Consider the following 25,255-nt stretch of genomic DNA (forward strand, 5'->3'; position numbering starts at 1 on the left):
CCCCCCTCTTTTTAGGGAATTATTGAAATTCAGCCGGATCAGATGCAGGTAGGAGAAAATATTTAAGTCACTTTCAGAGCGCACAGCCACCACGGAGACAGTAAACGTTCCTCTCCCCTTCATCCGCAGACCGTGAACGCCATCCTGATCGTCATCATGGTCCCCATCGTGGACGCCGTGGTGTATCCTCTCATCGCAAAATGTGGTTTCAATTTCACGTAGGTGACCCTGAGGTTGGGGTTGGGGCCGGGGCTCCCTCAGTCCCAGGGCTTTGCAGACGGGCTGTGCTGTGCTCCCTCAGCTCCCAGAGCCTCGGTGGAAAGAATGTCTGTCTCCCCTCCCACGACACCACCTATGTGAGGGAGTTTTCCAAGAAATATTTTTGAATCAGATGTCTATGTGCTGACGTTTCTGAAAATTTGCCCTTAAAATGAAAGTGCTATTAATGGCAGCTTGCAAAAGCCTCTAATTAAGGCTCCCTTGCATATGTAGAGGATAGAATGTTAACTATGATCCAAAGTAGTTTCTAGAAATTAAATGTACAGATGCAAATGAGAAGCTGTACTCCACTCATCCTCCTTAGTCTTGGTCATGAATAAGAGACAAAGAGACGCTTGGAACCCACGTGTTTTGGGAGAAGCTGGTTATGTCTGGGGGTGGCGGGAGAGGAGCGCTTCCTGGGTTGCCATCAGCTCGCTCGCCTGCGGTTTTTGAGAGTCACCTTCGTGCTTGTCCCGCCAGCCCCTTGAAGAAGATGACCGTTGGGATGTTCCTGGCTTCCATGGCTTTCGTGGCGGCTGCGATTGTGCAGGTGGACATCGATGTGAGTTGCCTTCTGAGTCTCCAGTGGCCTTTCCTGGTGGGTCTGGTGGAGCTGCCTTCTCTAGGACTGAGAGGATGAGGGCGGCCAAGGATGTGCTGATGAATGAAGTCCCGGAGCTGTGGGCAGTGTGCCGCAGGGCAGAAGAGTCCCTTGCAGTCAGCGTGCCCTGCAGGTTCTTGTCGTGACGAAGGACGCAGCCAGGAATAGGGCCAAAAGGGTGCACTCAGTTAGGAGAAAACGTAGATGGCGGTTCCATAGGGGCTTCCATTTATAATACAGTTTTTATAAGGGGAGGGAAGTTTGTGGAACTTGTTCTTTGCAATCTAAACTCCTAGGAGATCTGGTTAAAAGAGGCTCATCACTCACAAAGTCCTTCAAAAACGTGTACATCGTCATGGGAAATTGTTAATGGAAAGACACCTTTTGTATTCTAACATTCCTGATAATGGTTTGTTCCCAAGCTAATCCACACATCTACTGGACTCACAGTGGAACTAAACTAGATTCCTAATGTTGTTCGTCTGAGATCAGGTCTTAGAAACAGGATGTTATGTGGTAAGATGAGAGGTAAAAGGTCTCTCTCTCTCTTTCCCCCTCCCTCTCTCTCCCCCTCCTCTCCTTTCCCCACCCCTCCACCCCATGACTCTCTTTTTCTCTGTCTCTTTCTCTGTTTCAGTCTCTGCTCTCTTCCTCTCCCTTCTTCCCTCCCCCCCCCCTTTTTAAATTTTAATTGTGGTAAAATACATGCAACCTAAAATTCACCATCTTAACCATTTCTATGTGTACAGTTCGTTAGTGCTAAGTACATCTGTGTCGCTGTGACCTCCATCTCTAGAACTCTTCTCATCTTGCAAAACTGAAACCCTATACCCATCAAACAACTCCTCATTTCCCACCCCCACCCCCCATCCTTCAGCCATGACCATTCTATTTTGTCTCCATGCATTTGACTGTTCTCTGTACCTCATATAAATGGAGTCATACAGTATTTGTCCTTTTGTGTCTGATTTATTGCACTGAGCACGGTGTCCTCAAGGGTCATCCATGTTGTAGCACGTGTCAGAATTTCCTTCCTTCTTAAGGCAGAATAATAGTCTGTCGTATGAATGGACCACATTTTGTTTGTCCATTTATCTGCTGATGGACATTTGGGTCATTTCACCTCTTGGGCTATTGTCAGTAATGCTGCCGTGAGCTGCCGTGAGCTTGGGTGTGCTCACTTTCTCTTGAACATCATCAGCTTTATGGAAAATGAATTGTGGGGCTAAAATAGATGTGGATTGCTTCAGTGACACTGGGATTTGAGGGAAGGCATTGTAGGGAAAAGGCAGAAACCCTGACCAGGGTGTGAGCAGGAGGCTGTAAAGCACTGTGAGGGGATATTTAGAGCACTGGGTCCAGGGCTGAGGTCTGGGATTCCCAAGTTACGAAGAAGGATGCTGGCATCGGGGAAGAGCAGACAGGCACTACAACAAGATGAACCTTCATTTAGGCGATGGTTACTGACCCCTCATGTATTAGGCTTCACAACCTGGCATCCTTTGACCGGGTGTGGCCTGCAGGTGGCCAGGTAGGACCGAGAGCAGCCTCTTGCTGACTGCCTCCATGTTCTGTACGAGCATCACTTTCTATGGGTGCCATGAGGTATGGGATTGGAGGCCTCCTGGGCTTCGTGGTGGGTGCTTGGTGTGCCTCAGCCAGTACAGCTTCCTCGGCCGGGGGTAGGTGACTCCAGCACCACGGTAAAGGTCATCTTCAGTATGCACTGAAGGCCTCACTGCCAATCCTCTTTTATTTTGCGCAGAAAACTCTTCCCGTCTTCCCCAAAGGAAACGAAGTCCAAATTAAAGTATTGAATATAGGAAACGATAACATGACTGTATCTTTTCCTGGAACGACAGTGACGCTTAAGCAGATGTCTCAAGTAAGTAGAGGGAAACGCAACTTTCTTGTTCCTCTTCTGCCCTAAGTTATCATAATAGGATTTGGAGAAGCCAATCTTCTTGGTTCTTGTGTAAATCCCAAGATGAGCCCAGAGGTAAAATGTCTTCATCTCTGCTCTCATTTTGGCTTCACTCTGGACTGGTGGGCTCTTTCACGTGTCTGTGAATCACCTGGGGCGCTCGTTAAAATGCAGATTCGTGACCAGTGGGTCTGAAATGCTGCATTTTTACAAGTTCTCACGTGACATTGCTGCTGCTGGTACGTAGAACCACACTTTAAATAGCAAGATTCTGGGTCAGTGGTTCTCCCCCAGGGCTATTTTGCCCCCTCAGGGAACACTGAGTGGCAATCTCTGGGGACATTTTTGTTGTGGCAACTGGAAGTGTGCTATTGGCATCTCCTGTGTAGAAGCCGGAGGTACTGACACACAGCCCCTCTCAACAAAGCACTGTCTGGCCCCAAATGCCAATAGCGCTGAGACTGGAAAACCCTACTGTGGATGGATGGTCACTGGGCTCGATTAGAGCATCTCAACCTTAAGTCCAGAGAGCTTTGACAATTCTGACACCTGCATCCCAACTACAGAAATTTTGATTTAACTGGTCTCCTTCCTGTTCAGCCACCATTGAGAGAACCACTCCCTTAGATCTTGCCAAACTAATAACCGTGCAGGAAGGAAGAACGTTTGACTCCTGACGCTTGGAAAAGCCCAGTGTTGATTTCCACCCAGCTTATTGCTTTTCCTCGATGCTCTTCTTTGCCCAGTGGCAGAAATAATTTCCACAGCATTTATCTTCATAAAATGAAAGTAAAATGCTGGATGAAAATCATCATTCATTTGTGGTACTGCTAAACCACTGCAGGATAGAGCCCACGGGGGTGGGCTCGGGCGGGGGCTGAGGCAAACCAATGCCAGCCCCCACCCAGGCATCTCAGGAGGTGGAGGAACGTGACCTGGGGATGTCAGATCACATGCGTGACAGTGTGGGCTGGTACAGAACAAGGCTCTGGTATTCACTGTGGTTCTTTCCTCCCGCTTATAGACAGATGCATTTATGACTTTCAGTGTGGACAAACTGACAAGTATAAACATTTCTTCTGTTGGACCAGCAGTTATTCCAGTAACTCATAACTTTGAGCAGGGCCATCGCCATACCCTTCTCGTCTGGGCCCCAGGTGACTACCGAGTGGTAAGTAGCTGGACGTCTGCAGCTGACTCCTGACTCTGTGCTGTTGGAGACACGGCCTTTTAGTGGGGTGACTCTCTTCCACCCCCATGTAGTATTCTATTAGTAATCCTCAGTTCTTCCTTCTCCAAGGACACAAGTCATTTGACTTCCAGTACAGGTTGGATGGGTGGATGGGAAGGGTTAATAGTAATTTTACAAATTTTAAAAAGAACTTCTGGACGTGGTGTGGTATACGTGTACACACGTCACACAGAGTACCCGTGTGCATTCTCAGGGACTTTTTGAGATAAAGTTTTAAATATATCTTTAATGGCATTCATTTAAAACATTTGCACTGAGTAATTGGGAAATTAGAGCTGTCTGAAAAAAAAAAAAAGAGTGACTACATCAGGTGAAAGCAATAGAAAGGCATAAAAATGATTTCATGACAAAATATAGGCACCTAGATATTCCATTCAGCATATAAAGAAGCTATGAAGGTGTAGTTGACCTAAGGAAGGAGTCGTGGGTATTCTGTAAGGTGAATTTCAGTGAGCTTCTACAAAACTGTGATATGAAATTAAGACTTCTTTGTAATGTGTTTAATTAGGGAGCTGTTGAGTGGCTTGCCCTAAATTCTTGGAGAGCAGTGTTCTGTGGAACCACTAAAAAGCAAGCATTAAAAATTGTAAAGGCTCATCTTAGCGTCACGTAAACTAGGGCTAAAGGGCGCAGCCCAGCAAATGTAATCATGGTGCCCTTAGCTCCTAAGATAAATCCCAGTAGCACTCTCCTTCTCAACGGCTGATCTGTTCATCTAAACTTATTCCAGTGAGTTAGATTTGAAAATGTTTTCTTTCTCAGGTAAAGGATGACCTTAACCAGAAGCCAGATAAAGGAAAAAATGGAGTCAGGTATGTGCATTTCTTTGAAACTTAAGTTATATCAGCTTCTTATGAAAGTAATGTGTACCCGTAGTAAAATCCAACTGTAACAAGGATGTCAAATGAGAGTATGGAGTTTACCCCAAGAATGTAAGGCTGGTTCAATATTTTTTAAAACTGTACATAAAATCCAGCATCTTAATAAACTAAAGAGGAAAATCCACATCATCATATCAATTGATGCATAAAAAACATCTGATAAAATTCAGCATCCATTCATTTACCAACTCTCAGGAAACGAGGAACTGAAGGGAAGGAACTTCCTTGCTCTGAAAAAGTACATCTAAAAAAATCCAAGCTAATGTTTTACTTAATAGCAAAAGTCTAAATTCTCTCCCTCTAAGATCAGGAACTAGGTCAGACTGTCCACTGCACTCCTATTCAAAGTCCTTCTTGATGCTAGTGCCATGAGGCAAGAAAAATAAGTAAAAGCATCTAGATTGAAAAGGAAGAAATGAAACTATCCCTGCTCACAGAAGGCATGATTGTCTGCACTGCAAGTCCCAAGGATGCTATAGAAAAAGCTGATAGAATCAATAAGTGAGTTTAGAAAGGTTACAGGATACAAGGCCAATAACAAAACAAACCTATTTCTAGATACTAGCAATAAATGATTGGAAACTGAAATTTTAAAACTATACCTTTTACCACAGCTCAACAAAAAGTGATGAAATACTAGTTATAAGTCTTAGAAGACATATACAGGATTTGAGAGCTGAAACTACAAAAGGCTGATGAAAAAATCAATGAAGAGTTCAATAAATGGAGAGATATGTTGGTTTCATTGATTAGACAACTTAATATAGCAAAGATGTCAATCCTCCCCAAACTAATCAATAGGTTTAGTGCTATTCCTATCTCAATCATAGCACTGGTTTTTTAGTTTATGATTTTTCCAGTTTTATTGAGGTATAACTGACAAAGTCATATATATTTAAAGTATACAACGTGATGATTTGATTTATGTATGCATTGTAAAATATTTACCACAGTCAAGTTAATTAACATATTCATCACCTCAAAGTTACCCTTTTTAAATTATGAAAATGCTTAAGATCCAATCTCTTAGCAAATTTCAAGTATACGATATAGTATTTAGTCACCATGCTGTACTTAAGATCCTTAGAACTTATTCATCTTAAAATTGAAAGTTTATGCCTTTTGATCAACATCTCCCCTCCCCATTCCCCCCGTCCTTGGCAACTACCACTCTACTCTGTTTCTATGAACTCAACCTCTTTTTTTTTTTTTTAAGATTCCAAACATGAGTAACATCATACAGTATTTGTCTTTCTTTGTCTGGTTGATTTCACTTAGCATAATTGGTCAATGTAATTGTCCAGAAATACAAGCACAGTCAACTGATTTTTGACAAAGGTACAAAGATAATTCAATGGGCTAAGTATAGTCTTTTCAAAAAATTGTGTTGAAACATTTGAACACTCATATGTAAAAAATGAATTTGACCTAAATGTCACATTTTATACAAAATTCTTATATAAAATTATATTTAAAAATCTTATGCATCATGTAGGAAAATTAAAATTGATTACAGACCTACATGTAAAATGTACAGCTATTAAATTTTTACAGGGAAACAGAAGATCTTTGTGACTTGAGTTCTTAGGTATGACACCAAAAGCACAATCCATAAAAGAAAAAAATAAATTAGATTTTCTCAAAGCTAAAAACATCTGTTCTGTAAATCTCACTATTAAGAGAATGAAAAGATAAGCTACAAAGAGGGAGGAAATATTTACAAATCACATACATATCTGACAAAGAACTTGTATCCAGAATAAAGTACTCTCAAAACTCTGGAATAAAATAATCCAGTTAAAAAATAGAACAAAAGATTTTAACAGACATTTCACTAAAGAAGGTATACAAATAAGCATGTGAAAAAATGTTCAACATCTTTGGCTATTAAGGAAATACAAATTAAAAGCACAGTGAGTTTTCATGACACACCTATTGGATGGCTATAATAATTTTTTTTGATCATTTTCTTTTCTTTTTTATAAATTTATTAATTTATTGGCTGCATTGGGCCTTCGTTGCTGCGGGCTTTCTCTAGTTGTGGCGAGTGGGGGCTACTCTTCATTGTGGTGTGTAGGCTCCTCATTGCAATGGCTTCTCTTGCTGCGGAGCACAGGCTCTAGGCACGTGGGCTTCAGTAGTTGCAGCACATGGGCTCAATAGTTGTGGCTCATGGGTTCTAGAGCTCAGGCTCAATAGTTGGGATGCACGAGCTTAGTTCCTCTGCTGCATGTGGGATCTTCCTGGACCAGGGATCAAACCCATGTCCTCCGTATTCACAGGCGGATTCTTAACCACTGCGCCACCTAGGAAGTCCCTATAATAATTTTTTTTAACTAGCAATACCAAGTGCTGGTGAGGATACAGAGCAACTAGACCTCCCATGCATTGGTAGTGGAAGTGCAAAATGGTACAGCCATTCCGAAAAACAGTTTGGCAAATTCTTATAAAGTTAAATGTACACTTACCATGTGACCCAGTCATCTCACTCCTCGATATTTATATCCTAGAGAAATGCAAACTTATACTCACAAAAAAACCTATACACAAATGTTTATAGAAGCTCTGTTTATAGTCACCAAAGATTGGAAGTCACCCAAATGTCCTTCAGTGGGTGATGGATAAACAGACATCAGACTATACTGCATCCATACAATGGAATATTACTTAAGGCAAAAAAAGGAACAAACTATGATACATGTAACAATATAAAAGAAATTGAAGTGCATTATGCCATCAAAGAAGCCAGTCTCAGAAAGTTATACATACTGTTTAATTCCATTTATATGACATTCTGGAAGTGGCAAAAAACAACAACAACAACAAAAAAACCCTAAGAATAAAGAACAGTTTAGTGGTTAACGTGGGTAGGGTGGAGGAAAGGTTTTTTTGTTTTTTGTTTTTTTTAATTTATTTAATTTATTTTATTTTTGGCTCTGTTGGGTCTTCGTTGCTGCGAACGGGCTTTCTCTAGTTGTGGCAAGCGAGGACTGCTCTTTGTTGTGGTATGTGGGTTTCTCATTGCAGTGGCTTCTCTTGTTGTGGAGCACGGGCTGTAGGTGCACGGGCTTCTGTAGTTATGATGAGAGGGCTCAGTAGTTGAGGCTCGTGGGCTCTAGAGCGTAGGCTCAGTAATTGTGGCACACGGACTTAGTTGCTCTGCAGCATGTGGATCTTCCCAGCCCAGGGATTGAACCTGTGTCCCCTGCACTGGCAGGCAGATTCTTAACCACTCCGCCGCCAAGGAAGCCCCGGAGGAAAGGTTTAACTGCAGAGCAGCATGAGGGAGATTTGGGGGCAATGGAACTGGTCTGTATCCTGACTGTGATGATGTTTATATACATCTAGACATGTTTCAAAACTCATAGAACTCTGTACCAAAAAAGCCAATACACTTTTTTAATGAGAATAAATTTGGGAAAGATGAGAGTAGGTGTCCAGTTTGCCTCAACCCTTACCCCAATTCTCATGTCTTTGTGGCTACAACTGAATTTCTGATTTTAGCTTTTACTAGTTACCACTAGAACACATTAATACAGAAATAAGTATATTATTAGGATGACATCTACTAACTTAAATGGTGACGAAATCAGTGTACTCTTCATCTCTCTTGACTGCCCGTGTTTCACGTCGTTAACACTTACATTTATTTTTCTGTGTATTCCATGTGCTAGGTAGACTCTAAAAAATAGATCAATACATAGGATTTACAATTTGACTATATAAATATTAGTCACAGTGTAATAAGAGTGATCAGTCTGAAAGAGAAGGAAATGTAACTTTATAAACTTGGAAATGTATCCTCAAAAAGAAATGTTCTGAATGTCAAGGTTCATTGGCATTCCATGAATTGCTCAGTGGTACTGTGTCTTGATTGCCTTAATTTAACCAAGGCTTTCTTGCACAGCTGTTGTTTTTTCCTGTAACTTACTTGTCCTCTAGTTGACAAAAACATAAGCCTTTATCGCCAAGGTGAGCTAGGGAGTAGATCCAGGGATCCACGTCTCTCTGAAAACCTCCAGCATGCTCTTTGATCTCACTGGAAACTTTGCTCTGTAATCCTGTGATGCCACTGTCCTCATAGAATTTTCACTGTATGCCCAGGCTCTGCCTTTCTTTCTTGGATCCCATATCATCTTTCGGGGACACCTTTCTTGTTTTGCTGCAGACTGTGCTCAGTTATCTCATCAAGAGAGGTTGTAAGGTAAATTGCAAGCCCTTGAGTGCCTGAAAATGCCTTTTCCTATTCTTACACTTAATCATAGGTTGGATGCTATTTTCTCTCAGAACCTTGGAGGTTTTTTCCTACTGGCATCTAGTTGTGCAGTCCAAAAAAAAAAAAAAAAAAAAAGCATCTGCCAGTCTTTGTGGTTGATTTCATTTTCTTCTTTTCAGGCTTTTGTTATCTTCTTTCTCCTTGGTGTTCTCACATTTCTCTGCGGTGTAACTAAATCTGTATATGATTCTTTTCATCTTGCCGGTACTAGGCCCTTTCCAATTTTGGTTCCTTCTCTCATTTTCTTTGTTCCTTTCTGTATTAGTTTGCTAGGACTGCGATAACAAAGTACCGCAGACTAGGAGGCTTAAACAATATGAAACTGACTTCCTCACCATTCTGGAGGCTGGAAGTCTGAGATGGAGGTGTGTCTGCAGGGCTGGTTTCCTCTGAGGTCTCTCTCCTCGGCTTGTAGATGCTGTCTTCACATGCCTATCCCTCTGTGTGTGCCTGTGTCCTAATCTCCTCCTCTTGTATGGACACCAGTCGTCTTGGGCTAAGACCATTGTACCTCTTTAAAGACCTTGTTTCCAAATACAGTCCCATTCCAAGGTACTGAGGGGTTAGGACCTGCACATGTGAATGGGGAAGAGGGGAACACAGCTCAGCCCCTAACGCCTTTTCTATCTTCTGGATTGCTCTTCTGACCCCCCCACACGCGCGCACACACAGCTGCCTTAGCAGATCTGGAAGGAAGCACGCTAATCATGGTCACCTGGCCTTTTCCTCACCTTTGTGTTTGATTCTGAGCTGGCAGCACCTCTGGGATTTCCTTTTTTTTTTTTTTTTTTTTTTTTTTTCTCTTCTTTTTTTTTTTTTTTTTTTTTTTTTTTTTCATGTCTTTATTATTTTATTTTATTTTTTTTGGGGGTACACCAGGTTCAATCAATTGTTTTTTTTACACATATCCCCATATTCCCTCCCTTCCTTGACGCCCCCCCCTCGATTCCCCCCCACCCTCCCTGCCCCAGTCCTCTAAGGCATCTTCCATCCTTGAGTTGGACTCCCTTTGTTATACAACAACTTCCCACTGACTATTTTACAGGTGGTAGTATATATATGTCTGTACTACTCTCCCGCTTCTTCTCAGTTTCCCCTTCACCCCCCGCCCCCTCCCATACCTCGAGTTCTCCAGTCCATTCTCTGTATCTGCTTCCCTGTTCTTGTCACTGAGTTCATCAGTACCATTTTTATATTCCGTATATGTGAGTTAGCATACAATATTTGTCTTTCTCTTTCTGACTTACTTCACTCTGTATGACAGATTGTAGTTCTATCCACCTCATTACATATAGCTCCATCTCATCCCTTTTTATAGCTGAGTAATATTCCATTGTATATATATGCCACATCTTCTGTATCCATTCATTTGTTGATGGGCATTTAGGTTGCTTCCATGTCCTGGCTATTGTAAAGAGTGCTGCAATAAACATGATGGTACAAGTTTCTTTTGGGATTATGGTTTTCTTTGGGTATATGCCCAGGAGTGGGATGACTGGATCATATGGTAGTTCTATTTGTAGTTTTTTAAGGAACCTCCAAATTGTTTTCCATAGTGGCTGTACCAACTTACAGTCCCACCAACAATGCAGGAGAGTTCCCTTTTCTCCACACCCTCTCCAACATTTGTTGTTTCCAGACTTTGTGATGATGGCCATTCTGATTGGTGTGAGGTGATACCTCATTGTGGCTTTGACTTGCATTTCTCTGATGATGAGTGATGTTGAGCATCTTTTCATGTGTTTGTTGGCCATCTGTATGTCTTCTTTGGAGAAATGTCTATTTAGGTCTTCTGCCCATTTGTGGATTGGGTTATTTGCTTTTTTGGTATGAAGCTGCATGAGCTGCTTGTATATTTTGGAGGTTAATCCTTTGTCCGTTGTTTCATAGGCAATTATTTTTTCCCATTCTGAGGGTTGCCTTTTAGTCTTGTTTATGGTTTCTTTTGCTGTGCAAAAGCTTTTAAGTTTCATGAGGTCCCATTCGTTTATTCTTGATTTTATTTCCATGATTCTAGGAGGTGGGTCAAAAAGGATGTTGCTTTGATGTATGTCAAAGAGTGTTCTGCCTATGTTTTCCTCTAGGAGTTTGATAGTGTCTGGCCTTACATGTAGGTCTTTAATCCATTTGGAGTTTATTTTTGTGTATGGTGTTAGGAAGTGTTCTAATTTCATTCTTTTACATGTTGCTGTCCAATTTTCCCAGCACCACTTATTGAAGAGGCTGTCTTTTTTCCATTGTATACTCGTGCCTCCTTTGTCAAAGATAAGGTGCCCATATGTGTTTGGGCTTACTTCTGAGTTCTCTATTCTGTTCCATTGATCTTCCTTTCTATTTTTGTGCCAGTACCATACTGTCTTGATCACTATGGCCTTGTAGTATAGTTTGAAGTCAGGAAGCCTGATTCCACCCACTCCATTTTTCCTTCTCAAGATTGCTTTGGCTATTCGGGGTCTTTTGCGTTTCCATACAAATCGTAAGATTTCTTGCTCTAGTTCTGTGAAAAATGCCATTGGTAATCTGATCGGGATTGCATTAAATCTGTAAATTGCTTTGGGTAGTACAGTCATTTTCACGATGTTGATTCTTCCAATCCAGGAACATGGTATATCCCTCCATCTGTTTATGTCATCTTTGATTTCTTTCATCAATGTCTTAAAGTTTTCTGCATACAGATCTTTTGCCTCCTTAGGCAGGTTTATTCCTAGGTATTTTATTCTTTTGGTTGCAATGGTGAATGGGAGAGTTTCCTTAATTTCTCTTTCTGCTCTTCCGTTGTTCGTGTATAGGAATGCAAGAGATTTCTGTGCATTAATTTTGTATCCTGCTACTTTACTAAACTCATCAATGAGTGCTAGCAGTTTTCTGGTAGAGTCTTTAGGGTTTTCTATATATAGTATCATGTCATCTGCAAAGAGTGATAATTTTACTTCTTCTTTTCCAATTTGGATTCCTTTAATTTCTTTTTCTTCTCTGATTGCTGTGGCTAACACTTCCAAAACTATGTTGAATAACAGTGGTGAGAGTGGACACCCTTGTCTTGTTCCTGTTCTTAGAGGGAATTCTTCCAGTTTTTCTCCATTGAGAACAATGTTGGCTTTTGGTTTGTCATATATGGCTTTTATGATGTTGAGGTAATTTCCTTCTATGCCCATTTTCTGGAGAGCTTTTATCATAAATGGATGTTGAACTTTGTCAAAAGCTTTTTCTGCATCTATTGAAATGATCATATGGTTTTTATCCTTCAATTTGTTGATATGATGTATCACGTTGATTGATTTGCGTATATTGAAGAATCCTTGCATCCCAGGGATAAACCCCACTTGATCGTGGTGTATGATTTTTTTAATGTGCTGTTGCAGTCTGTTAGCTAGTATTTTGTTGAGGATTTTTGCATCTATATTCATCAGTGATATTGGTCTGTAGTTTTCTTTTTTTGTGACATCTTTGCCTGGTTTTGGTATCAGGGTGATGGTAGCCTCATAGAATGAGTTTGGGAGTGCTCCGCCTTCTGCAATATTTTGGAAGAGTTTGAGAAGGATAGGTGTTAACTCTTCTCGAAATGTTTGATAGAATTCGCCTGTGAATCCATCTGGTCCTGGGCTTTTGTGTGTTGGGAGATTTTTAATCACTGCCTCAATTTCTGTACTTGTGATTGGTCTGTTCATGGTTTCTATTTCTTCCTGGTTCAGTCTTGGAAGATTGTATTTTTCTAAGAATGTATCCGTTTCTTCCAGGTTATCCAATTGATTGGCATATAGTTGCTTGTAGTAGTCTCTCATGATGTTTTGTATTTCTGAGGTGTCCGTTGTGACTTCTCCTTTTTCATTTCTAATTCTGTTGATTTGCATCTTCTCCCTTTTTTTCTTGATGAGTCTGGCTAATGGTTTATCAATTTTGTTAATCTTCTCAAAGAACCAGCTTTTAGTTTTATTGATTTTTCTTATGGTTTCTTTCCTTTCTTTTTCATTTATTTCTGCTCTGATCTTTATGATTTCTTTCCTTCTGCTCATTTTGGGGTTTCTTTGTTCTTCTTTCTCTAGTTGTTTGAGGTGTAAGGTTAGGTTGTTTATTCGATCATTTTCTTGTTTCTTAAGGTAGGACTGTATTGCTATAAACTTCCCTCTTAGAACTGCTTTTGCTGCGTCCCATAGGTTTTGGGTTGTTGTGTTTTCGTTGTCATTTGTTTCTAGATACTTTTTGATTTCCTCTTTGATTTCTGTAGTGATTCCTTGGTTGTTTAATAGTGAATTGTTTAGCCTCCATGTGTTTGTATTTTTTGCAGTTTTTTTCCTGTAATTGATATCTAGTCTCATGGCATTGTGGTCTGAGAAGATGCTTGATATGATTTCAATTTTCTTGAATTTGCTGAGGTTTGATTTGTGACCCAGGATGTGATCTATCCTGGAAAATGTTCCGTGTGCACTTGAGAAGAAAGTGTAGTCTGTCGTTTTTGGATGGAATGTCCTATAAATATCAATTAAGTCGAGATGGTCTAATGTGTCATTTAAAGCTTGTGTGTCTTTATTTATTTTCTGTTTGGATGATCTGTCCATTGATGTAAGTGGGGTGTTCAAGTCTCCCACTATAATTGTGTTACTGTCGATGTCCCCTTTTATAGCTGTTAGCATTTGCCTTATGTATTGAGGTGCTCCTATATTGGGGGCATAGATATTTACCATTGTGATATGTTCTTCTTGGATGGATCCCTTGATCATTATGTAGTGCCCTTCCTTGTCTCTTTTAATAGTCTTTACTTTCAAGTCTAATTTGTCTGATATGAGTATTGCTACTCCAGCTTTCTTTTGACTTCCATTTGCATGGAATATCTTTTTCCATCCCTTCACTTTCAGTCTATATGTATCCCTTGGTCTGAAGTGGGTTTCTTGTAGGCAGCATATAGAAGGGTCTTGTTTTTGTATCCATTCAGCCAGTCTGTGTCTTTTGGTTGGAGCATTTAATCCATTTACATTTAAAGTGATTATTGACATGTGTGTTCCAATTACCATTTTCTTAATTGTTTTGGGTTTGTATTTGTAGGTGTTTTCCTTTTCTTGTGTTTCCTACTTAGAGAAGTTCCTTTAGCACTTGTTGTAAGGCTGGTTTGGTGGTGCTGAATTCTCTTAACTTTTGCTTGTCTGGAAAGCTTTTGATTTCTCCCTCAAATCTGAATGAGATTCTTGCTGGGTAAAGTATTCTTGGCTGTAGGTTTCTCTCTTTCAGGACTTTCAGTATATCCTGCCATTCCCTTCTGGCCTGCAGAGTTTCTGTAGAAAGGTCAGCTGTTATCCTGATGGGTTTTCCCTTATATGTTGTTTGTTGCTTTTCTCTTGCTGCTTTTAATATTTTTTCTTTGTGTTGAATTGTCGTTAGTTTGATTAATATGTGTCTTGGTGTATTTCTCCTTGGGTTTATTCTGTATGGGACTCTCTGTGCTTCTTGGACTTGGTTCATTATTTCCTTTCCCATGTTGGGGAAGTTTTCCACTAGAACCTCTTCAAATATTTTCACAGACCCTTTCTTGTTTTCTTCTTCTTCTGGGATGCCTATAATTCGAATGTTGGTACGTTTAAGGTTATCACTGAGGTCTCTGAGGCTGTCTTCTAGTCTTTTTATTTTTTTATCTTTTTCCTGCTCTGTGGCGTTTATTTCTTCCATTCTATCTTCCAACTCACTTATTCGTTCTTCTGCCTCAGTCATTCTGCTGGTTAGAGCATCTAGAGTATTTTTAATTTCAGTTATTTTGTTATCCATTGCTGTTTGTTTTTCTGAGTTCTTATGAACTGTTTCTTGTACTTTCTCTAATTTGTTATCGAGATTTTGTATCATTTTTACTATCATTACTCTAAATTCTTTTTCAGGCATTTTTCCTATTTCCTCCTCATTTATTTGGTCTTGTGGGTTTTTTTCCTGCTCCTTTGCCTGCATGGTGTTTCTTTGTTTCCTCATGGTTGTCCAAGCTTTTGGGGTTGCTTGTCCTGGTGATAGAGGTGTTTATAGAAGACTGTCCAAGCCTCAGACTAATGTCCAAGTATTGGATTAGACGAATATTCAGTCTCTGAAAGGCCTCTTGGTACTCATGATCAAAGTTTCAGTCTGACAGTCCTTTTTTTTGTTTCTCTTCCATTGTGCTTCATCTAGTTCCACTTGCTCATAGGGTATGATGTGCAGGGGCCTTGTACTCTGCCCTTCAGACCAGAGTTCCTTGTAGGAAACGGCTGCGCTGAGACCTCAGCTTGGCAAAAGCGGCCGCAGAGGACATTGCGATCCTGGGATTTCCTTTGTGCCTCAGAATCCCTTGCTTTGATTTCTTCAGAAATGTCTCCTAACTTCAGAAACTTGGGACAGTTTAGATTGTGGTACCCTTTCTTGTTCTGGTGCTGTTGAAGCTTTGTTTTTCTCTTCTCCTCCTCCCCCTCCTCCTTCCCCTTCCATTCTCCCCTCCCCCCTCCTTCCTCCTCCTCCTCCTCCTCCTTCATTATCTTTGATGAGATCTTGGAAAAGAAGGACACATGAGGTAAGCAGCATGTAACTCCACCCATCCATCCAAGTGGTAAAAGATAAACCAGAAACTTTTTTCTTTTAATTGACGACAGAAATAAATTCTTAATGGTTTAAAAGTTTTTTTATTGTTTATTTCAGTAATGCCCAGGAGACTACACATTTAAGAAGGGGGGGGTGGAGTTCTGAAAAACTAGCATCAGAAACAAACTGATAATTAGAACAACTTCAAAAATTTCACAAAGTGAGACTTCCAAGTAATATGTGAAATAAAGATGAGTATACAGAATCTTAAGCAAAATGGAATCCTCTTAATTATGTGGTATCAGGAAGCTGCAGGACTTAGATTACCTTAAATACAGTCTTTTAAATGAAGTGGGAATACTTCAGTCAAAAATTGGTTGAGAATTTGATGCTAATCTTTGTCATGAATTTTTTTAATATTACGTATTGCTACATATGTATGTATCTATAAACAGTATGTTTTTGGCTTGTTTTTAAACTTAAAATGTTATTGTCCTGTGTTATGTCATTCTGCAACCATACTATAAATAATATTATAAAATATATTACATTAAATATTATTTTAATATTTAGTCATATTGATACATATGTCCCTTATCCATTCACTTAAACCATTGCGTAATATTCCAGTGCATGGATATACCACAATTTTTTTTTATCCATTCCTCTGTACAAGAAATGTAGGTTATTTTCACTTTTCCAAACCATGTCACAATGTTTCTTTGTCCACATGTGGGAAGTTTCTCGAGGACAGCGATCTTTAAACCTTTTATCACATTCAATAAAAATATTTTGAGCATGGACCCACAATATATGAATATGGTATCCTTTATAAATTATAAATATATATATATGTAAACTACTGTGCCAAATTAATATGTGCATCATACGTAATACAAAAATATATTAAAAAATGAGGAAAATTTTAAAAAAACAATACTTTACAAATATTTTTATTCATTAGTGGTACAAAAATCATTCATGTAGATAATGTGAGTATATGCTTCATTGGTTGCTAAAAATCTCAATTTAAGATTTGAAAAAAGCTGCGCAGAAGCCTGGTTGTCAGTTCAGTTTATTTCAGTCCTGGTTTTCACGACTGCTGTACTGAAAAAGGTGCTTTAAGGAGGGAGTGTAGCTGGGGCGTGGTTGGCCATGACTAGATTCAGAACGGTATCTCCGTTTTGAAAATTGTGAAGTTTTCCACAAATGGTACAGGGATAACTGGAAAGCCACATACAAAAGACTGAAGTTGCCCTCCCCCCCTCACTGATCCCGTGTATAAAAATGAACCCAATAGATCATAGGCCCAAATGTAACTAAAGCAATACAATTTGTAGAAGAAAAATAGGAGTGAATCTTTGTGACCTTGGGTTAGGCAGTGGTATCTTTTATATGAAACTAAAAGCACAAACAACAAAAGAAAAAAAAAACAGTAATAATTGGCCAAAAAGCATATGAAAAGATGTTCAACATCGTTATGCATTAGTGAAATGCAAATCAAAACCACAAGATACCACTTCACATTCACCAGCCTCTAATAAATAAGTTTAAAAAAACAAACAGGTAATGACAAGTGTTGGTGAAGAGGCAGATAAATTGGAATCCTTATACACAGCTGGCGGAAATGTAAACTGATGCAGCCACTTTGAAAAACTGTTTCTCAAAATGTTAAATGTAGACTTACCATATGACCCAGCAATTTTTCCCCTAGGTATACACACCCACAAGAAATGGAAATATGCGTCCACTCAAAAACGTGTAGATGCATGTTCACAGAAGCATTATTCACAGCAGACAAAATGTAGAAACAATTCCAATGCCCATCAACGGAGAAACAAATGTGGTCTGTCCATACAGTGGAATATTATTCGGCCATGGAAAGGGATAGAGTACTGATATATGCTGTAACATTAATACACCTTGAAAACATTACGCTAAGTGAAAGAAGCCAGGCACAAAGACCCCCTGCTGTATGATGCCATTTATGTGAAATGGCGGCAAATTCACAGAGACAGAAAGCAAATGAGTGGTTGCCAAGGACTGAGGGGAGGGGGCATGGAGAGAGACTGCTCATGGGTGTTGAGTTTCTTTTTGGAGTGATGAGAACTGGGCTGTTGTGATGCTTGCACAATCCTGTGGGTATAGTGAAATCACTGAATTGTACACTTTAAAGGGGTGAATTTTGCAGTATGTGAACTATAGCTCATAAAGCCTTTTTTTTTTAATCAAAGAGGAATAAATATCTCTGTCCCCTGGTTATTTTTAAAGAACTGGTCCCATCTTGTCATTTTCTCAGCTGGTTCCCACTTTCCATACCTCCTCCCATGATCCCTTTGTATCAATAGCTTAGATCCTGGTGCTCTTAAGAGGCCGAAGCCAACTTGAAGCCTAGTGGACCCTAGGATTTTCGCCTGATCAGAGCTCTTAGACCACGATAGATCTTGAACTTGCGCTTTCCTTGCCTTTCAAAGCACTCAGAATGTGTTTGCTGTTCATGAAAACACATCTGATATATGTGATGTTGCTTTTTTTTCCTTTCAGATTATTTCCATTCTTACTGGTATCTTGTACCAGCCCTGAGACATATGTCAGACAGGCAGTAGTACTCGAGTCTTAGGATAAGATTTATTCAGTTTTCTGGCTTATGTATATAAAGCCAGGCCCCAGGCCCAGGTCTACTTCTTAATTTCATACTGTTTCCACTGTCTCTCTTTTGAATGGTTCATCTTAATCTTTTATAAAAGTGGCATTTAAAGTTCGGAGCAGTATTCATTCTATTAGGCTCCTGTTGACCTACATCAGGTTCAGTTTTCTATTTTAATCACCTGTTAAATGATACCAAGTCAAATGCCTAAGGACTTCTGGGCCCGAGTTTCATTCATAAAAATGTTCTCTCAGTCCTTGGAATTTGACCAATATTACTTATTGCCACAAAGTAGATGAAACTTGGCCACTATTGACAAAATATTAATCAATAGTCCAAGTATAGAAGAAAGAGAAAATTTTACTTGACTGATCTGAGGATTATAACCCAGGAGACAGTCTTTCAAAAAATTCTGAGGACGGTTGCACTTGTTAGAAGACAAAGGCACTTCATTTATACAAAGGTACTTCAAGGGAATTCCTTGGCGGTCCAGTGGTTAGGACTCTGAGCTTTCACTGACGAGGGCCTGGTTTCAATCCCTGGTCAGGGAACTAAGATCCCACAAGCTGCCTGGCATAGCCAAAAAACAAATCAAAACAAAACAAAACTAACAAACAAAACAGACACAAATGTACTTCAAAATATACATTTTTGAGACAGAAGATTGTACATCAAAATGACACATTGACATTTTTACTTAAGGTTCACCAAAAACACATAGTCCAGATCTGCACGTACAAAGCAAGCAGCAGGTCACCATGACCCCTTACAGAATTAGGAAAGAATGTTACCTTCCAAGGAGTCACGTTGCTGACATCAGAAGAAAGGAAAAAAAAATCGATCTTTGCAGTGGAGCCAGCATCCCCACCTGTGGGGAGGTCTGGTTGACGTACAATGCGGACACACCTTGCACATTAGGGAGCGCCAGTACAGGGCAGGGAATGTTATGCTTACATTTTCTCGTCCTGTCTTAAAACATACATTTCATTCCATCGCCATGTATTTTAGGCATGTGAGAGTTAAACTGTTCTTTATGGTACTTAAGTGTATACTGTTATTACCTCTCGTTCTCTAAATTGGATGATTTTCTGTACGCCTTCACTCACCCACCTGGTAGGAAAGATCCACTGGTCTTCTTTGGGGCAGCCCCTGTCTCCTCCCTGGGCAGGAGGAGTGTCAGAGTCACCTCTAGCCTGGAACATTTGAGGAAGGGATCTCTAATCACATGTCCACCCGGTCACCACCTACATGGTCCTTTAGAGGCAAACAGCTCAACTGGTCCCATTGAAGCTTGGGCACAGGGGATGTCACAGAGACTGGAAAACTTGGGACCCAGCACCCAGGCCTACTGGATGTTCCATTCCCAGCCGTATTCCCATGGGGTGCTGGTCACTGTTACTCCAAGACCTGCAGGTACAGGTCTCTACCTTCTAAAGGGAATTCCTCAAAACTGTCTCTGATTGCTGGGCTGGCCCAATCTTCCTCCCCATTCCTTGGAGCCCCTCCCTGCCTGAGGCTGCTCTTTAAAGGTAAAGGAAATAAATGGGCTTCCCTGACCCCCAGAAGAACCCCCAATTGGAGGCTGTCTTTTAGGTACTTGGCAACTTCTGCTTTTGGTCCTTCACCACTTTGGCTCTCAAGCTTCTGAAACAAGAAGCACAAAGACATGGCTGCCTTCTGGAAGAGGAAGAGATTGGCACCTATTTCAATCTATACTTAATATCCCAAAATATCACTGAAGTATTTCCTAGTTACAAAGTATTTAGAACAGTTCCCGGCATTTAACTGTGTTAAATAAATTCTTTTAGGTGTGTTCTCAAGAGCAGGTGAGCAAAGGCAAACCTAGGGTTGGTTAGTTTCTGCCTTTATACTCTAGAAATCTCCTGCCAACATCTTAAATTCCTCCCAAAAGGGAACAAAGCCCAATTTCAGACGCACATACTGTGACCTAGAGCAAATCATTCCATCATCCACTCACAAGACAGATGGTTTTCTGTTTCAGATTTGTAAATACTTTTGATGTGCACTTCGACATCACGATGGATGGGGTAGTATATGAAAATGTCACCAGTCACAATGCCAGCAAATATCACTTTTTCTCTTCTGGCAAGTAAGTACCTACAATGGACACTTTGGTCCAAAGTTCAAGGCTTTCAAGTGTTTTTCTTTAAATAATACATCGAAACTTTCGATACGAAGAATGTTAACCTATGTTAATCTTTCTTTTCATAGAAAGAGCTTCACAATAAACTCAACAGAGATTTCACAACACTGTGAAAATACGTTCAAAACATCCTACCTTGAATTTGGTAGCGCGATTACTTATGTAATCAAAAGGAAGGTTAGTAACTCATTGCACTGGATCAGAAGTTCCATTCAAACTGTATTGCTATGAGTCCTTGCAAACAGAGCACAGTAATGATTTAACAGAGTGATATTAGGATCTGTATTTTACATGAGTTTAGAATCAATTCAGTTCACCACTAATTCTTTAGTTTATCATTGCCTTCGTGCACCAAGAGAATAGAATCAGACTGACTTACTCTAAAAGTCCACGTTGACCAGTGTCTGAGGCTTCCTCATAGACTATTAACGTGGACTTTGGAAACTTTTAGTTCAAAGAGCTGGCAATGTTTTCAACAAACCTGACTTCCAATCTACTCCCTTATTTAAGAAGAAAAAGCTAGTGAACTATTTTCAAACCCCACCAAGGCCATCCCATCCCAAGGATAAAATGCAATGTTGCATATTTACATGTAAAATGTGTACTTTCTGGGTAGATCCTACGGCGTAACCCTGAAGGTCCAAATTCAGTTTGCCTGTCTGAGCAATTTTTATTCTGGAAGCAGTCTGGATTTTCGTTTTTAATCCTTGCTTTTTTGCCTTACTGGGTTAGGCTGATGGCTGCCCTGAACCGATGCTATTTGAAGATATTTCCCCCAACACAGTCAGCATGGCTCTGCAGATCCCCCAGTACTTCCTCCTCACCTGCGGCGAGGTGGTTTTCTCCGTCACGGGATTGGAGTTCTCGTATTCTCAGGTTTCTTGTCTATTGTTTTGTACACCCTTCTCCTACAACCCTGCCTTCAAAAAATGCTGCTAGGACTTAATTAAAAGCTGGGGTGGCCATGTATTTACAGTGTAAAGGAAAATTCTAGAAAGCATTATGGTAAATTCTACTGAACAAGGTTTTGGACATTACCAAGTCTTATTTACTGAATAGAATATTACTGTGTAGGGACTTCCCTGGTGGTCCAGTGGTTAGGACTCCATGCTTTCACTGCCGAGGGTATAGGCTCAATCCCTGGCCGGGGAACGGAGATCCCACGAGCCACGCAGTGCAGCAGAAAAAAAAAAAAAGGAAAGAATATTACTGTCTGGCCTCATGAGTATCCAGATACAGGTGTCTGAATTCCCAGTCATACACTAGAATTTGAGGTCCTAAGTGGGAAAAACTATATTGATGACCACTGCCAGGGTCATGAGGGCCAGTGGACCCCACATTCTGAAACAGCCCTATTCCCAGCAGTGCTCGGGCACACGTCTGTGGCCTCATCATCTTTAAGGTTCACTTACGATCTCTTTGTAGCTCCCAGTAAACACCCTGATTAAGGCCTAGCTTTTAAAAGTTAAAAAATAGCATTGCTTATGTGAATATTAGACAGCTGAATAAGAGCTTAGGTTCTGAGCTATTTTTTCAGCATACAGTGACAGTGCGCCTAACCCCAGCACACCTAATACCTTCAAGTTTTGCAGTAAAGGTTGTAAGTACGAGCAGGGTAGCCCCTTTCTGCGGTGATGTCACTGTCTAGTTAAGGAGATGACTGGAACGCAGGTGACAAGAGTTCTAAGAGAAGTTTTGGTGACATGACGGGGAAGCTCCCCAAAGAGCAAGATGACAGCACAGAGGGCAGCCTCCCTTTGCAGGGGAAGGAGATGTCAGACTGGATGGCTTTGTTTGAAAATTCTCCTGCAGAAGTAGAATCGTCCATTTCATCGGGATGGCAACTGTGCAAGCCTGTGGAGAGTGAAAGACAAAGGGGTCTTGTATGCTCACCGTGAGCATCTGGGATGTCTTGTCATCCAAGTGATAATCCGTTTTGCATTTAAACTGACCTGACTCTTCATATGCATTTGGGGGGTAGACAGCCTAACTGAGGGAATGGGTGAGTGGGTCGGGTCCTCCTGCTCTGAGGTTGGCCTCTGGATGGGGACTCAACGCTGTCTCGTTCGCTCAGGCTCCTTCCAGCATGAAGTCGGTGCTTCAAGCAGGGTGGCTGCTGACCGTGGCTGTTGGCAACATCATCGTGCTTATCGTGGCAGGAGCAGGCCAGTTCAGTGAACAGGTGCGGATGGAGACAGCGCGTGTTCCTCTGTCTTGTCTAGTAATGGTCGTCATGACGACCCTCCCTAGCCGTCTATATATACGTGTGGTCATCTTGGCTAATGGCTGAATAAAACTGCCAGACCAGCCAGACAGGGCAGTTACCAGACACTCTAATGGCCAAGCGTGTGCTGATTCTTCTTATTTCTCCTTGGTGTTATGCAGCCAGAAAATAACCAGATGTAAGCAGATGGGGTGAACATACCTACACCTTAATACGGTTTGCTAGCAAAGGAAGCATCTTCCCTGGCTTCAATTAATGCAGCTCAATGGCCCCAGAGCAGGCATGTTATCCAGAAAGTTTCATAATACCTAAAGATAAAGCCATATGAAAAGTTGTCATTTTTCTGGTTAAAATAAACCGAGGGCTTTTCTGATTCTGGAACTCTCTCCTTCAGCACTCAGCATCTCTGCCCCATAAGGGAGCTGTCCCTTTACCCCATCAGATTCAGTACTTTCCCCACCAGGACCCATCAGAGCCTGCACTAATCCTGCATACTGATGACCTCAACATATCACCAAAGGATAACATGGAGGTCTTAACTTAGAACATTTCAGCACATTCTTTTTCCCTCAAGAGTACTTACTGCCTGGTGTGCTCTTGGTCCTCATCCTTCAGGCTGTTTGCCTTAAGACTTGGGTCTTCAGAAACTTTCTCTCATCTTCTTAAAGTTCTGGGTGTCTGCACTCCAGAACTGTTAGGAGCATGTTCTCTTTACACTTGGACATTCAAGAAAAGCTGGCCATTCTGTATCTATGGCAGTAGCCTGCCAATTTTCCCTAACAACTTAATTTCCAGCACCTTCGATCTGGATGTCACAAGAAAAAATGCCCGCAATATATATATTCCCATAACCTGTATTGTTTTTGTTTTTTTCTTGTTACAACTTCAATTCCTTCAAAGTGGGCCGAGTATGTCCTGTTTGCGGCGTTGCTTCTGGTTGTCTGCGTAATATTTGCCATCATGGCTCGATTCTACACATACATCAACCCAGCAGAGATCGAAGCTCAGTTTGACACGGATGAAAAGGAAAAGTATCCGGAAAAGAGTAACCCGTATCCCAAGTTGGACTCACAGACACAGATGTGAGTGTCAAGGGGCAAGTGGAGGATGGATCGGGCCCCGGACGTGCCCAGGCGTCTGTCCCCTGGGGGCGGGACACTCTGTTGTATGGCCGCTGATGGAGGAGGCTTCACAGCTGTGACCCAGACCAAGAAAGCTGTTTTCTAAGCAGCCAGCAATGAACCCGAAACTCTAAGAAGTCTTACCTAAAGCATACACACACACACACACACACACACTTTTACAACACTGAGTTCATACCCTGCATTTAACTCCTTTCCTAACACACAAATAAAGTAATTTTGGACTAACTTAAATTTTTGAAATGGTGCCAAAGTTCCATATTGTTTGCATTTGAACACTCTATGGAAAACAACGTGAAATGAGGCAAAAAGTGAATGTTTAGGCTTTAGAATGGTGCGTAATAAGGACCAGCTGGCAGTAACTGATAACCCGTTTTTAGTTTTGTTTTTCCAGTCCCTACCTCTTTTTAAATTATGTATAACTCAGAGAACTACTCAGGTAAAAGCAAGTCATGATTTTTGGAGTTTCAATATATGAAATAAATTCTCATTCTTAAAGAGTCAGTGTCTGTGTATTTGGGGCAGGGGAAGAAATCCTTAACACGTTTCCTGGTTAGAGAGGCTGTGCTCGCTCATTAACATTTCATCAGAAGGTGATAAAGCATGAACAAAGCACGGCCCCCATGCAGTAAATCCCAGGAACAGGAAGTATCGAGGTTTGTTTCTTCTGGTCCTACATTTCTCAGGATTCTCTGTAGCTGGACTTCTCTTTTATTACTAGGAGCTTCCTATGTGCATATTTTTGTACCATCCCAAAGTGTTTTTCTCAATACGCGTGAGCATTTTTCTACTTGAATAAAAATTGTTCCAGAGTGTTGTAAACACTTCCAGCCTAATTCATCCTATAGATATTTATTATATAACCATTCCCAGGTATCAGACCCAGAGCGAGCCCGCTTTGGCACGCCTGTAAAACAAGCAACAGTTCTTAGGCAGACGTGTGCCCAGCCTTGAGTGTGGGAGCTCCTTCCTGGGTTAGGAGCTTGGATCTCTAAGACGCTTCATCACCAGGGCGTCATTGCACTGTGGAGACAGAATGAAGCAGAGAGACAAAGTCCAGAGTGAAACGCAAATGGGATGGTCAAACCCTGCTGAGGACATTTTCTACCCTTCAGGTCAAGTCCTCATTCCTTAACTGAGAAGGTGCTCTCTTCTGTGGATATGTCACTTGCTCTCTGCTCACTCATCCACCAGCAGCTTCTAGTTCCTGGAATGCGGTGGGTTCTCACTTCTACTCAAAGACAAAAGAAAAATCAGGTCCTGGGACACTTATTCCCTCCCCACCCCTCGCTCACGCCCTCCCCCTGGCAAAGTCCTCTTGGTCTTCAGGGTCCAGGCCACTTCCTCCAGTCGTTCTC

The 25,255-nt window shown here is 41.0% G+C and overlaps 1 protein-coding gene across 3 annotated transcripts in view; it reads left to right on the forward strand.

Annotated features, from left to right (window-relative positions):
- Positions 1–24,389, forward strand: part of SLC15A1 (solute carrier family 15 member 1) — a 54,136-nt gene extending 29,747 nt beyond the window's left edge. For all 3 annotated transcript variants that reach the window (XM_057707744.1, XM_057707746.1, XM_057707745.1), the window contains 11 exons: positions 16–48; positions 130–218; positions 742–823; positions 2,628–2,747; positions 3,811–3,957; positions 4,801–4,850; positions 20,370–20,477; positions 20,600–20,708; positions 21,264–21,407; positions 22,606–22,713; positions 23,656–24,389. In XM_057707744.1, the coding sequence (XP_057563727.1) occupies positions 16–48; positions 130–218; positions 742–823; positions 2,628–2,747; positions 3,811–3,957; positions 4,801–4,850; positions 20,370–20,477; positions 20,600–20,708; positions 21,264–21,407; positions 22,606–22,713; positions 23,656–23,841 (1,176 nt within the window). In that variant the 3' untranslated portion in view covers positions 23,842–24,389. The remainder of the gene's footprint in view (positions 1–15; positions 49–129; positions 219–741; positions 824–2,627; positions 2,748–3,810; positions 3,958–4,800; positions 4,851–20,369; positions 20,478–20,599; positions 20,709–21,263; positions 21,408–22,605; positions 22,714–23,655) is intronic.
- The last annotated feature ends 866 nt before the right edge of the window (positions 24,390–25,255 follow it).

Source organism: Hippopotamus amphibius, chromosome 14 (assembly GCF_030028045.1).
Source record: "Hippopotamus amphibius kiboko isolate mHipAmp2 chromosome 14, mHipAmp2.hap2, whole genome shotgun sequence".
In the NCBI taxonomy this organism is placed as follows: Eukaryota; Metazoa; Chordata; class Mammalia; order Artiodactyla; family Hippopotamidae; genus Hippopotamus; species Hippopotamus amphibius.